The sequence below is a fragment of the Nerophis ophidion genome, linkage group LG03 (assembly GCF_033978795.1).
Source record: "Nerophis ophidion isolate RoL-2023_Sa linkage group LG03, RoL_Noph_v1.0, whole genome shotgun sequence".
In the NCBI taxonomy this organism is placed as follows: domain Eukaryota; kingdom Metazoa; phylum Chordata; class Actinopteri; order Syngnathiformes; family Syngnathidae; genus Nerophis; species Nerophis ophidion.
Window position 1 is genome coordinate 34,271,219 of NC_084613.1, and position 11,761 is coordinate 34,282,979.

General features: G+C 39.6%; 1 protein-coding gene across 11 annotated transcripts in view; it reads left to right on the plus strand.

The window, feature by feature from the left end:
* Positions 1-11,761, plus strand: part of fgfr3 (fibroblast growth factor receptor 3) — a 148,330-nt gene that overhangs the window by 101,549 nt on the left and 35,020 nt on the right. For all 11 annotated transcript variants that reach the window (XM_061894971.1, XM_061894977.1, XM_061894970.1 and 8 more), the window contains exons 6-7: positions 6,067-6,190; positions 6,263-6,453. In XM_061894971.1, the coding sequence (XP_061750955.1) occupies positions 6,067-6,190; positions 6,263-6,453 (315 nt within the window). The remainder of the gene's footprint in view (positions 1-6,066; positions 6,191-6,262; positions 6,454-11,761) is intronic.

The window sequence follows — 11,761 nt, forward strand, 5'->3', positions numbered from 1 at the left end:
GGGAAGGAAGGTAGTGAGCGTGAAAGACAGTGCTAAAAAGAAAAAGTAAATGACGATCATTGAAACAGGGATGGGAATTTTACGCGGATCCGCGGAATTCCGCCGATTTTGGCGCCGCCAGGGTCATTTCTGTGAACCGGGGAGAAAGTTATAGGGGGGGTTAGGTACTTGTGGTTTTTGTCTCTGCGTTGACCTAGTTATTAGTACAAGGCAGAGAATTCCCGCGAAAAATATCATTCCAACGTGTGAAGGCACCAGATTGGCTAGCTCTACTATCAGCGGACAACATCAACCAATGACATTGCCCGTTAAAGGGCGTCTGCACGCGTCGTTTGCCGACAATCCTGATCCTCAATTATTTTGAGCGTTTCTGAACTCGTATTCTGTGTTTATCGGCGACTAATCTGGAAAGAAAACACAGTAGCTCTCAATTAACACGTTTCTTTATTGACAAAACAGTTTCAGACATGGTTAAGCTTATTCAAGATGGGAATGCTTCATTGGCGAAAGATATCGATAAGGGCGTGAGAAACAAGTGGAACTGGGCATGGCTCGATATATCTATTAAACTGAAGGTGAAGATTAACAACAATATCGTAGAAGTAGACAAACTGATCAGCGATTTCATTGCAAAGTGCGATGAACCGGGTTGTGCTCAGTGCTTATATTGCAAGGACATTGTGAACTATGGATCTCGGGGAAAGGTGGAACTCTTTTACCACACGAAATCGGCAAGGCATCTAAGTAAAGTGAGTTTACAGAGAAGAATTTTTGTCTATAATCCAAAAGTGTGCAAGAATTTGATATATGTGTAAACTTGTATACATACATTTCATCACATGATACATTTTTATGAAAATATTTGCTAAGAAATGTGAAATTTTGGTCAATATAACAAAATATTGTTATATTTTGACTCAAAATAACAGGAAATGCATCCTAAGCTAACATAGATTTCAAAATGTTTATGGGGGGGCATGCCCCCAGTCCCCCCAGAAGGCTAATGCACTACGTGCACTCGGGTGCGGCCGCTATGCGGCCTTCCGCAAAGCGGTGTTTTAGGATTAAAATATTTTCAGCTGATTTTGTAAATCTTCATTCCCATCCCTGTTGAAACTGAAGGAAAAAATTATCAAAAAACAATGTTTGAGGTGTTGGTAAAGCAGTTCCAATGAGTCGATAACACCAGCCAAGGAAGTTCAAATAACACCGGAACAGTGGTCATTTATCCATGAAAATATGGAGATGCTATAGATCAGGTACCAGAATAATTTTGTATTCATTTTTATTAAAAAAAAAATATATATATATATTTATTTATTTTTTTAATTATTAAATCAACATAAAAAACACAATATACACTTACAATTAGTGCACCAACCACAAAAATCTCCCTTTTTCATGACAAAAACGTCTCTTTTTCATGACAAAAAAAATTTTTAAATAAGGATTCCAACCCCCACCCGGGCCGCGGGACAAATTAATAAGCGTTGACCGGTCCGCGGATACAAAAAGGTTGGGGACCACTGCTATTGATAGTACAGCTTGGAGGAGATGTTGAACAAATCCCCACTCTGATTGTGTACTACTTGTTTTTTAGTTGTTTGTAGTACATTCTATTGTAGTACATTCTTATTTAAAAGTTACTCTTTTTATTTTTAAAAGATATTAAAAATATCACAATCAGGATGATTTGGGGGGGCCAAGCTATCATTAAATTTGTTTTCATTCGTTTCAATGGCTGACGCTGTTTCGCAATGTTTTTTGAAGTTAACAGCTGTGTCACAGACCCAATTCAACTTGTCTCCCGAAATACCACTGAAATTACCCTAAATTCCAGACTATTAGCTTTTCTTTACGACACTTTGAACTCTGTGGGTTATAAGACAGAGCAGCTAATTCATGTATTTTTTTTCGCTGACGCCAATAGTAAAAAGAAAAGAAAAACAAGCCAAAACACTGACAGAGTGTTTTATTGTTTGTGCTACAGCGCCGTCTTTTGGACTACAGTTTCCTTCCATTAATGATTGTACATTTTTTTTTTTTTTTCAACCGTGGTCCTATTCAGTCTTCTAGCCGTCCGTAGCATTTCTACTCGTATGGAGTTTTCATCACTCCAAACAAGGCTTGTAAGTGGTAATTATTAACTAAAACAATTCTTACTTACTGAAGCGTCGCATGTGTGATGTCTCTGGGAGTGTTTTCATGCATATTTGTACATGCTATCGCGATCTAATGACGCTAGCGTCCTTAGCATTAGCAAATAGGCTAACACATTTACGAGTGTCTGTTGGTAATATTAACTTATAGTGTCATTATTTATGTATTTTCAGTTTAAAAAATTCCTCAGTAAATTCACTAAAACGTAACAGTGAGTCTGTTTAGCTGATTAGAGAGCTAACTTGGCAACTAGTGGATCCATGACCATGACTTCTGTTTTGTTTGAAGAGCCATTTTACTGCTGTGTTACAGGCACTGTTTAGAAAAAGTTAAGTTATGTAAATAATCATACAGAATCTTTGTGCAAATAATTAATTTCACAGTATATATATTTGCGGTTTTTAGTCCAGTGCGGCTAACATATGAAGAAATATTGTTTTCTTCTCAAATTTTTTGGGTGTGGCTTATGTCCCGGTGCGCTCTATTGTCCAGGAAATATGGTATTTAATGAGACGTCGCCTGTGTTATAAAATAATCTATGAATATTAAAATTATGAATGTGAGTGTGAATGTTGTCTGTCTATCTGTCTAAAATGGATGCATGGATGGCATTTTTAGCAGTTCTCCGAAAAATAAGTGAACATCTGTCATACGGTTTTCAAAAACGTTTATGTTTCCTTGTCAGAATGCTGACAAGCGGACATGCTATGCAGGGGTTCTTTACCTTTTTGACCTCAGGGCCCAACTTCTCCATAATATTTTACTGAGATCAAGTGTAAATAAAAATACAGTTTCACCTCTTAAGTCATAATTTTTGCGGTTAACTTTTCTATGACTGTAGCCTCAGACTTCTTGTGTTAGCTTGAGATTGTCATTGCTGCCAGAAGTGGTGGAAAACTGTATTTACCACTGCTGAGAAACAGGTATTTTTGGCGGCTCTCTCGTGGACGCTCACGGCCTAATAATGGTTAAAAAACACTGCTACATCACTGGAAGATGTCCAGTTTATGTACGTCGCACACTTCTGGTCCGGCATGCACATTACATTATTGTTTCTGCCGGTCTGTGTCAATGGGGTTTTTTCTCTACACAGAAGAAAAAAATGTTTTTTTTTCACGCATGCTAAGTGAGATTGTAGTTGAAAATGACAGAGTCCGATAAACACATAAAAATGTGCCTATGAGCTGGAGCTAAAAGTGCAAACAATTTTTAAGCCTGTTAGTTCTTCTGAGTCACAAATATGAAACATGAAGCACATCCCTTTTTCTCTCCGTTGGTGGTCTTGGACGCCATCACTTCACCAGCTCTCAACTCCTCGTGGTATTTCTTATTTTTCTTCATATTCCACCGCAGCGCGCGGCGTCACTCGTCCGAACCCGGGGTAGACGAGGCGGAGCCAGCTTGCTTTTGAGGGTGGCCTGGTCCGCGTTACTACGCAACTGCTCCGCTAAGCACACACTCACAGGGATAATATTTACACTGGGACGGTATTTTCCACGTGCCCGTCCAAGAGAGCGTGCTAGACAGAGAGCTAAAGGGGCCGAGCACGCGACTCACCGACTTACGCGTGGGGTTAAACATTTGCGCAAACACGCCGTGCCGGTCGGGGCGGTACTTTTTCTGACGCAGGTGATGCCGAGTCTTCAGCCTAGAGAAGCGTACTGCATGGCGCCACCCGCGCTGACCCTTCCGTGGGAAGTTCACCCCGGTGTGTTCCCGCTGCTCGGCTTCTGAATGTGTCGGCACGGCGTCTGCTAGCGGGCCGCCGTCACACCTGGTTTGCGTTAGCCGCCGACTGGCACGGTTGAGCCAGCCTTCACAAGTGCTTGGCTAAGAAAAACAAGGAGGGCTGCGCCACGGCTGACGGAGAGAAGGTGCTCCAGAAGCAGCTTGACTCATCTTTGGCGTTAATCGGCTCCAGATGAAGCAAGCTTTGTGTCTTCATCTTGCCTGGATTGACTTCTCACGCTATTTTTCAGTCATGTCAGCCTGGCGCAGCTCTCCTGTCTCGTCAGCTGTCCTCCAACTCAAAACACACCGACACAGACAACTTCTTTCTAAAATTGTAGCGTTTGCAAACAAGGATGTTTCACTGGGAGAATTAAGAATTGTTGCAAATTTCCAGAAAAGTGGCAAATGTTAAAGGCAGCGGAGGCCGAGGGTCAGAAATATACAGATTCTCTTTTCAAATGATCCGAGTGTAGCAAAATAAAGTCTACCATTGTTGTTGTTGAGCAATACCAGCATTACCGTATTTTTCGGACTGTAGAGTGTATATAAACTGCACCCACTAAATTTGGGGGAAAATAAGTATTTCCATACATAAGTCGCACCAGACTATAAGCCGAAGATACTGTATATACGTTGCGAAATCACTACCGAAATATTCTGTAAATGTTTGTTTACATACCTTATTTGTTTCCAAATGAAGCAATGTAGTAACTGTAAAGTCTACAAAATAGATTAAAAAAATTCCCATTTGGTGGAAGATTACCGTATTTTCCAGACTACCAGTGTATAAGCCGCCCCCACTAAATTTTACAAGAAAAAAATGTTTTCCATGTATTAGCCACCCCGCCAGATGTATTAGCCAGCCGCAGATATATACGTTGTGAAATGAGTTATTTACACAGAAACATTTTGTAAATTGTTATTTTCATCTTAATTGTTTCAAAATGAAGCAATGTGGTATCTGTTAGTCTACAAAATTACATGTTAACATGTTTAATAACATTTGCTGGAAGATTACCGTATTTTCCAGACTACAAACCGCACCAGTATATAAGCCGCATCCACTAAATTTTAGGAAAAACAAGTATTTTCCATATATAAGTCGTCCCGCAGATATATACATTGCGAAATCAATATTTACACTGAAATATTCTGTAAATGTTTATTTGCATACCTTAATTGTTTCCAAACAGTGTCTGTATAATAACTGATCAAACAATAGAAGTCATCGCCATGGATCCACTGGCTGCGCAAACTAGCTCTCAAATCAGTTAAACAGACTTAATAACTCCACAGTGACGTTTTGGTGAATTAACTGAGGAATTAGTGAAACTGAAACATTACACAAACAATGCCGTTGTGAGTTAATAATACTAACACAGACACTCGTAAACGTGTTAGCATATTAGCCAATGCTAACAACGCTAGCTTCATTACATTATGATAGCATGTACAAATGCATGAAAACACTGCTACAGACATCACACATGGAGCGGTTTGGTAAGTACAAACAGTTTTAGTTGTATTGTAAAACTTACAAATGTTGCTTGGGGTTATGCATGAAGAATCTTTAAAAGTAGAAACGCTATGGATGGCTAGAAGACTAAACTGCACTTCTATTTACGGTTGAAAGCAGTAAATGGAAGGACACTACAGCACCTGAAGTGAGCGAATTTTTCCAAAAGATAGCGCCAGAGCACGGACAATAAAACACAGCAATGTACAGAGACATCCTGGATGAAAACCAATGCTTCCCATTCAACCTGATGGCAATTGAGAGGTGCTGCAAAGAGGAACTGCCCAAAGATAGGTGTGCCAAGCTTGTGGCATCGTGTTCAAAAAGACTTGAGGCTGTAATTGCTGCCAGAGGTGCATCAACATAGTATTGTGCAAAGGCGTTGAATCTTTATGTACATGTAATTTCTTGTTTTTTATATGATTAAATGTACAAAATAAAAAATTAAACGTTTCACATTTTTACTATGGGGTATTGTCTGTCGAATTTGGAGGGCAAAAATGAATATATTGTATTTTGTAATAAGGCTGTAACATAACAAAATGTGAATACTTTCAGGATGCACTGTTTGGCAGCCTGTTGATGCATCAGACAGGTGAAGTCTGAATGGACTGCTCCTAACAATTGTTAACCTGATCGCGCTCTTTTTTTTCCGTCAGTTGAGGCACCAGCAGTGGAGTCTGGTGATGGAGAGCGCCGTGCCGTCGGACCGCGGGAACTACACCTGCGTGGTGCACAACAAATACGGCACCATCACGCACACCTACCAGCTCGATGTCCTCGGTAGGTCTTCCCGTCCGAATAAACAGGAGGCAAAAAGCCGCTCAATTTTTAACCTGCCGCCTCTCCTTTCAGAGCGCTCGCCGCACAGGCCCATCCTGCAGGCGGGCCTCCCCGCCAATCAGACGGTGGTGTTGGGCAGCGACGTAGAGTTCCACTGTAAAGTCTACAGCGACGCCCAGCCACACATCCAGTGGCTCAAACACATCGAGGTCAACGGCAGCCGCTACGGCCCTGACGGCGTCCCGTATGTCAGCATCCTGAAGGTAACCAGTCGCCACCTCCAGTCTAGTCAGTTTTTGTTAGACTCCTCATTAAAGCTAATGAACATTTACAATCACTGTCTGCAGGGCCAGCATGACATATAACCAATGACAGGGTCGCCTTGACATCGTTACCATTCATTACTCGTGTGTGTGTGTGTGTGTGTGTGTGTGTGTGTGTGTGTGTGTGTGTGTGTGTGTGTGTGTGTGTGTGTGTGTGTGTGTGTGTGTGTGTGTGTGTGTGTGTGTGTGTGTGTGTGTGTGTGTGTGTGTGTGTGTGCGTGTGCGCGTGCGTGCGTGCGTGTATGTGTAAGTGTAACTTGTGCACTTTTGAAGGTCTTTCCAAGAATAGTCCAAATTAATACCTAACCGCCCCGAGGACAACACACTAACCCTGCAAGGAGGAGTGTTTTTGTTGTTTAGAAAAGACTCCCACACGTTTTTTTTGGGCCGCCTCTATTTTTTTTATAAAAAAACTTTTTTAGCCCGCCTGCCTGCTGAGCGGGCGAGGGAAATTAAACAAACATCTGGTTTAGACTAAGTTAACTGCTGCGGTGGCGGCAGCACAGGGAGAGAGACGGCCCCTGCTAACCGCCGCTGCCGTCAGATGTCTTGCGTCGCGTGGTTTCACGAGGAGGAAAAGAAGGAGGAGGAACCCCAAAAAAATAAAAAGCCACGGAAAAAATGAGCGTGAGGAAGGGCAGAGTCAGCAGAGACAAGAGTGTGACAGAGAGGGGTGCGGATGAAGATTTGGGTTTAGATTTAGGTTGAAAGGCTGACAAATAGTCGATTTTGATAAGTTATGGCTTTGACTAAAATTCCTTGATCGATTGATGTAATTGATGTTCGATTTAGCTGTCGATGCTTGTTCAACATATACAAGCAGTTGACCCACTCAACTGCGCCTCTGTTGGTTGCAGATAAGTACTGCCCTCTGGTTTGATGATTTGTACAATTAATAATACACACAATCAATCATTAGCGTGTCCAAAGTGTGTTTTTATTGGCCCTCGGCATATTGTAAAAAAAAAAAAAAAAATTATTACGGTACTACATTAATTTGCTTTGTTACCTAAAACACAAAGCTAATAGAGTATGTGGACCAATATTGGATTGTTTTTATTTTTTTCATGTACAAAATTGTTAAAATTTCAATAGACTACTGTTAAGCCTATTATAAATATATATGTATATATATATATATATATATATATATATATATATATGTGTGTATATATATTATATATATGTGTGTATATATTTATATGCGTATATGTCTGTGTATGTATGTGTGTGTCTGTATATATACATATGTACAGTACAGACCAAAAGTTTGGACTCACTTTCTCATTTCGATGTGTTTTCTTTATTTTCATGACTGTACATTGTAGATTGTCACTAAAGGCATCAAAACTATGACACCTGTAAAGTGAAAACCCTTTCTGGTGACTACCTCTTGAAGCTCATCGAGAGACTGCCAAAAGTGTGCAAAACAGTAATCAGAGCAAAGGGTGGCTATTTTGAAGAAACTAGAACATAAAACATGTTTTCAGTTATTTCACCTTTTTTTGTTAAGTACATACCTCCACATGTGTTCATTTAGTTTTGATGCCTTCAGTGACAATCTACAATGTAAATAGTCATGAAAATAAAGGAGACCTATTGAATGATAAGGTGTGTCCAAACTTTTGGCCTATACTGTATATGTATTTTTGTATATATACATACTTATTTTCTTGACTGTATATATATATATATATATATATATATATATATATATATATATATATATATACATATATATATATATATATATATATATATATATATATATATATATATATATATATATATATATATATATATATATATATATATATATATATATATATACACACATATACAGTCAAGAAAATAAGTATTTGAACACCCTGCTATTTTGCAAGTTCGCCCACTTAGAAATCATGGAGGGGTCTGAAATTTTCACGGAAGGTGCATGTCCACTGTATGAGAGATAACCTAAAAAGAAAATTCCAGAAATCACAATATATGATTTTTTTAACAATTGATTTGTGTGATACAGCTGAAAATAAGTATTTGAACACCTGTCTATCAGGTAGAATTCTGACCCTCAAAGACCTGTTAGTCCGCCTTTAAAAGTCCTCCTCCACTCCACTGTATTATCCTGTATTATTCAGCATGGCTAAGAGCAAAGAGCTGTCCAAAGACACCAGAGACAAAATTGTACAACTCCACAAGGATGGAAAGGGCTACGGAGAAATTGCCAAGCAGCTTGGTTTAAAAAGTTTCACTGTTGGAGCAATCATTAGAAAATGGAAGAAGCTAAACATGACGGTCAATCTCAATCGGAGTGGAGCCCCATGCAAGATATCACCTCGTGGGGTTTCAATGATGCTAAAAAAAGGTGAGGAATCAGCCCACGACTACACGCCAGGACCTGGTCAATGACCTGAAAAGAGCTGGGACCACTGTTTCCATGGTCACTGTTGGTAATACACTAAGACGTCATGGTTTGAAATCATGCATGGCACGGAAGGTTCCCCTGCTTAAACCAGCACATGTTAAGGCCCGTCTTAAGGTTGCCAATGACTATTTGGATGATCCAGAGGAGTCGTATATATATATATGTATATATGTATATATATATATATATATATATATATATATATACATCTGAAAATCTTAAAAACCCTGTTTCAATATGAGTTGGGAAATTGTGTTAGATGTAAATATAAACGGAAAACAATGATTTGCAAATAACTTTCAACCCATATTCAGTTGAATATACTACAAAGACAACATATTTGATGTTCAAGCGATAACAATTTTTTTTTTTTTGCAAATAATCATTAACTTTAGAATTTGATGCCAGCAACACGTGACAAAGAAGTTGGGAGAGGTGGCAATAAATACTGATAAAGCTGAGGAATGCTCATCAAACACTTATTTGAAACATCCCACAGGTGTGCAGGCTAACTGGGAACAGGTGGGTGCCATGATTGGGTATAAAAGCAGCTTCCATGAAATGTTAAGGAATTCACAAACAAGGATGGGGTGAGGGTCACCAATTTGTAAGCAAATTGTCAAACAGTTTTAAAACAACATTTCTCAACGAGCTATTGCATGGAATTTAGGGATTTTACCATCAACAGTTCGTAAAATCATCAAAAGGTTCAGAGAATCTGGAGAAATCACTGCACGTAAGCGATGATATTACGGACCTTTGAACCCTCAGGCGGTACTGCATCAAAAACCGACATCAGTGTGTAAAGGATATCACCACATGGGCTCAGGAACCCTTCATAAAACCACTGTCAGTAACTACAGTTGGTCGCTACATCTGTAATTGCAAGTTAAAACTCTAATATGCAAAGCCAAACCCATTTATCAACAATATCCTGAAACACCGCCGGTTTGGCTGGGCCCGAGCTCGCCTAAGATGGAATGATGCAAAGTGGAAAAGTGTTCTGTGGTCTGACGAGTCCACATTTCAAATTATATTTGGAAACTGTGGACGTGGTGTCCTCCGAAACAAAGAGGAAAATAACCATCCGGATTGTTATAGGCGCAAAGTTCAAAAGCTAGCATTTGTGATGGTATGGGGGTGTATTAGTGCCTAAGGCATGGGTAACTTACACATCTGTGAAGGCACCATTAATGCTGAATGGTCCATACAGGTTTTGGAGCAACATTTGTTGTCATTCAAGCAACATTATCATGGAGGCCCCTGTTTATTTCAGCAAAACAATGCCAAGCCACGTGTTACAACAGCGTGGCTTTGTAGTAAAAGAGTGCTGTTACTTTCCTGGTCCGCCTGCAGTCCAGACATGTATCCCATCAAAAATGTGTGGCGCATTATGAAGCCTAATATACGACAACAAGACCCTGAACTGTTGAACAACTTAAGCTGTACATCAAGCAAGAATGGTAAAGAATTCCACTTTCAAAGCTTCAACACTTAGCTTCCACAGTTCCCAAACGTTTATTGGGTGTTGTTAAAAGAAAAGGTGATGTAACACAGTGGTGAACATTCCCTTTCCCAACTACTTTGGCATGTGTTGCAGCCAAGAAATTCTAAGTTATTATTTGCAAAAAAAAATAAAAAAGTTTATGAGCTTGAAAATCAAATATCTTGTCTTTTTAGTGCATCCAATTGAATATGGGTTGAAAAAGATTTGCAAATCATTGTATTCCGTTTATATTTACATCCAACCCGTTTCAAACTTATATGGAAACGGGGTTTGTAATTTCCCCTCCAGGATTAAGTATTTCTGATTCTGATATAAGAATGCATTTTTGAATATGTATACACAGTACAAACATATGTATGTGTGTGATAAAAAAATAATCAATCATGTTTTGAGCAAAATTTAGTTTGTGGTCGAAAAAAGTATTTTGAAAAGTGTTTTGTGTACAGCAGCTTTCCCCTCTAATTGTGGCCAGATTGGGATCTCACTGTCATTGTGTTTCAAATATTTTTGATGCCATGGCATTGTTGCAATTCCCACCGCCGTATCAAACGTTGTGGCTTGTAAAAGCGGCGAGCACGCTCGCTGTGATAGGGAGGGAAGGAAAGAGCCAGATGAAAGACGGTGGGAGGAGAGAAGGAAGCCTGTCAACCCAAAACCGCGGCTCCTCGCTCTATTTTGGACCACCACATAATTGAAACAGTATTTGGCGTGTGTGTGAGTGTGTGTGTTGCGCTACAGTTCATTCATTGAGCCGTCATCTCGTGTGTGGCGTCTACTGTATAGTTAAGTTGAGGCCAGAGTGGGAGGTGGAGGAAGAGACGGAGGAGGTCTTCATGAATTCTTCTTTGATGGCTGGGAAGAAAAGTTTTTAGAACAGAGGGAGGGGGGAGTTGGGGTTAACGATGAGCGACTCGCCCAATGTCTGGTGCCCGGCCCTCAATGTTGATGAGCAAAGCATAAAACACAGAATGTTTTATGCTCCTTGCCTCTTTAATTATTCATCAGAAGTGGTTCTATATGCATGAAGACTTTGTGGAATATGTGTTTCATGTTGCAATGCACAATACTGTGTTTGTGTGGTCACATATATATACTGTACTGCTTGGGTACGCCTTATAATAAGATGTAATACTTGAGCTGAATTAATACTAGCACAAATACTTCACAGAAGGAAATAAATGCATGATTTGTATGCATATTTAATTATACCCTGCAAAAAGTGTGATCCAAGCAAGATTAAACATGTGAAATCATCTCCAAAATACTAATTTTAAGAAGAAGAAGTTATGTTTATTGTATGTTATGTTGCTAATCTTAAC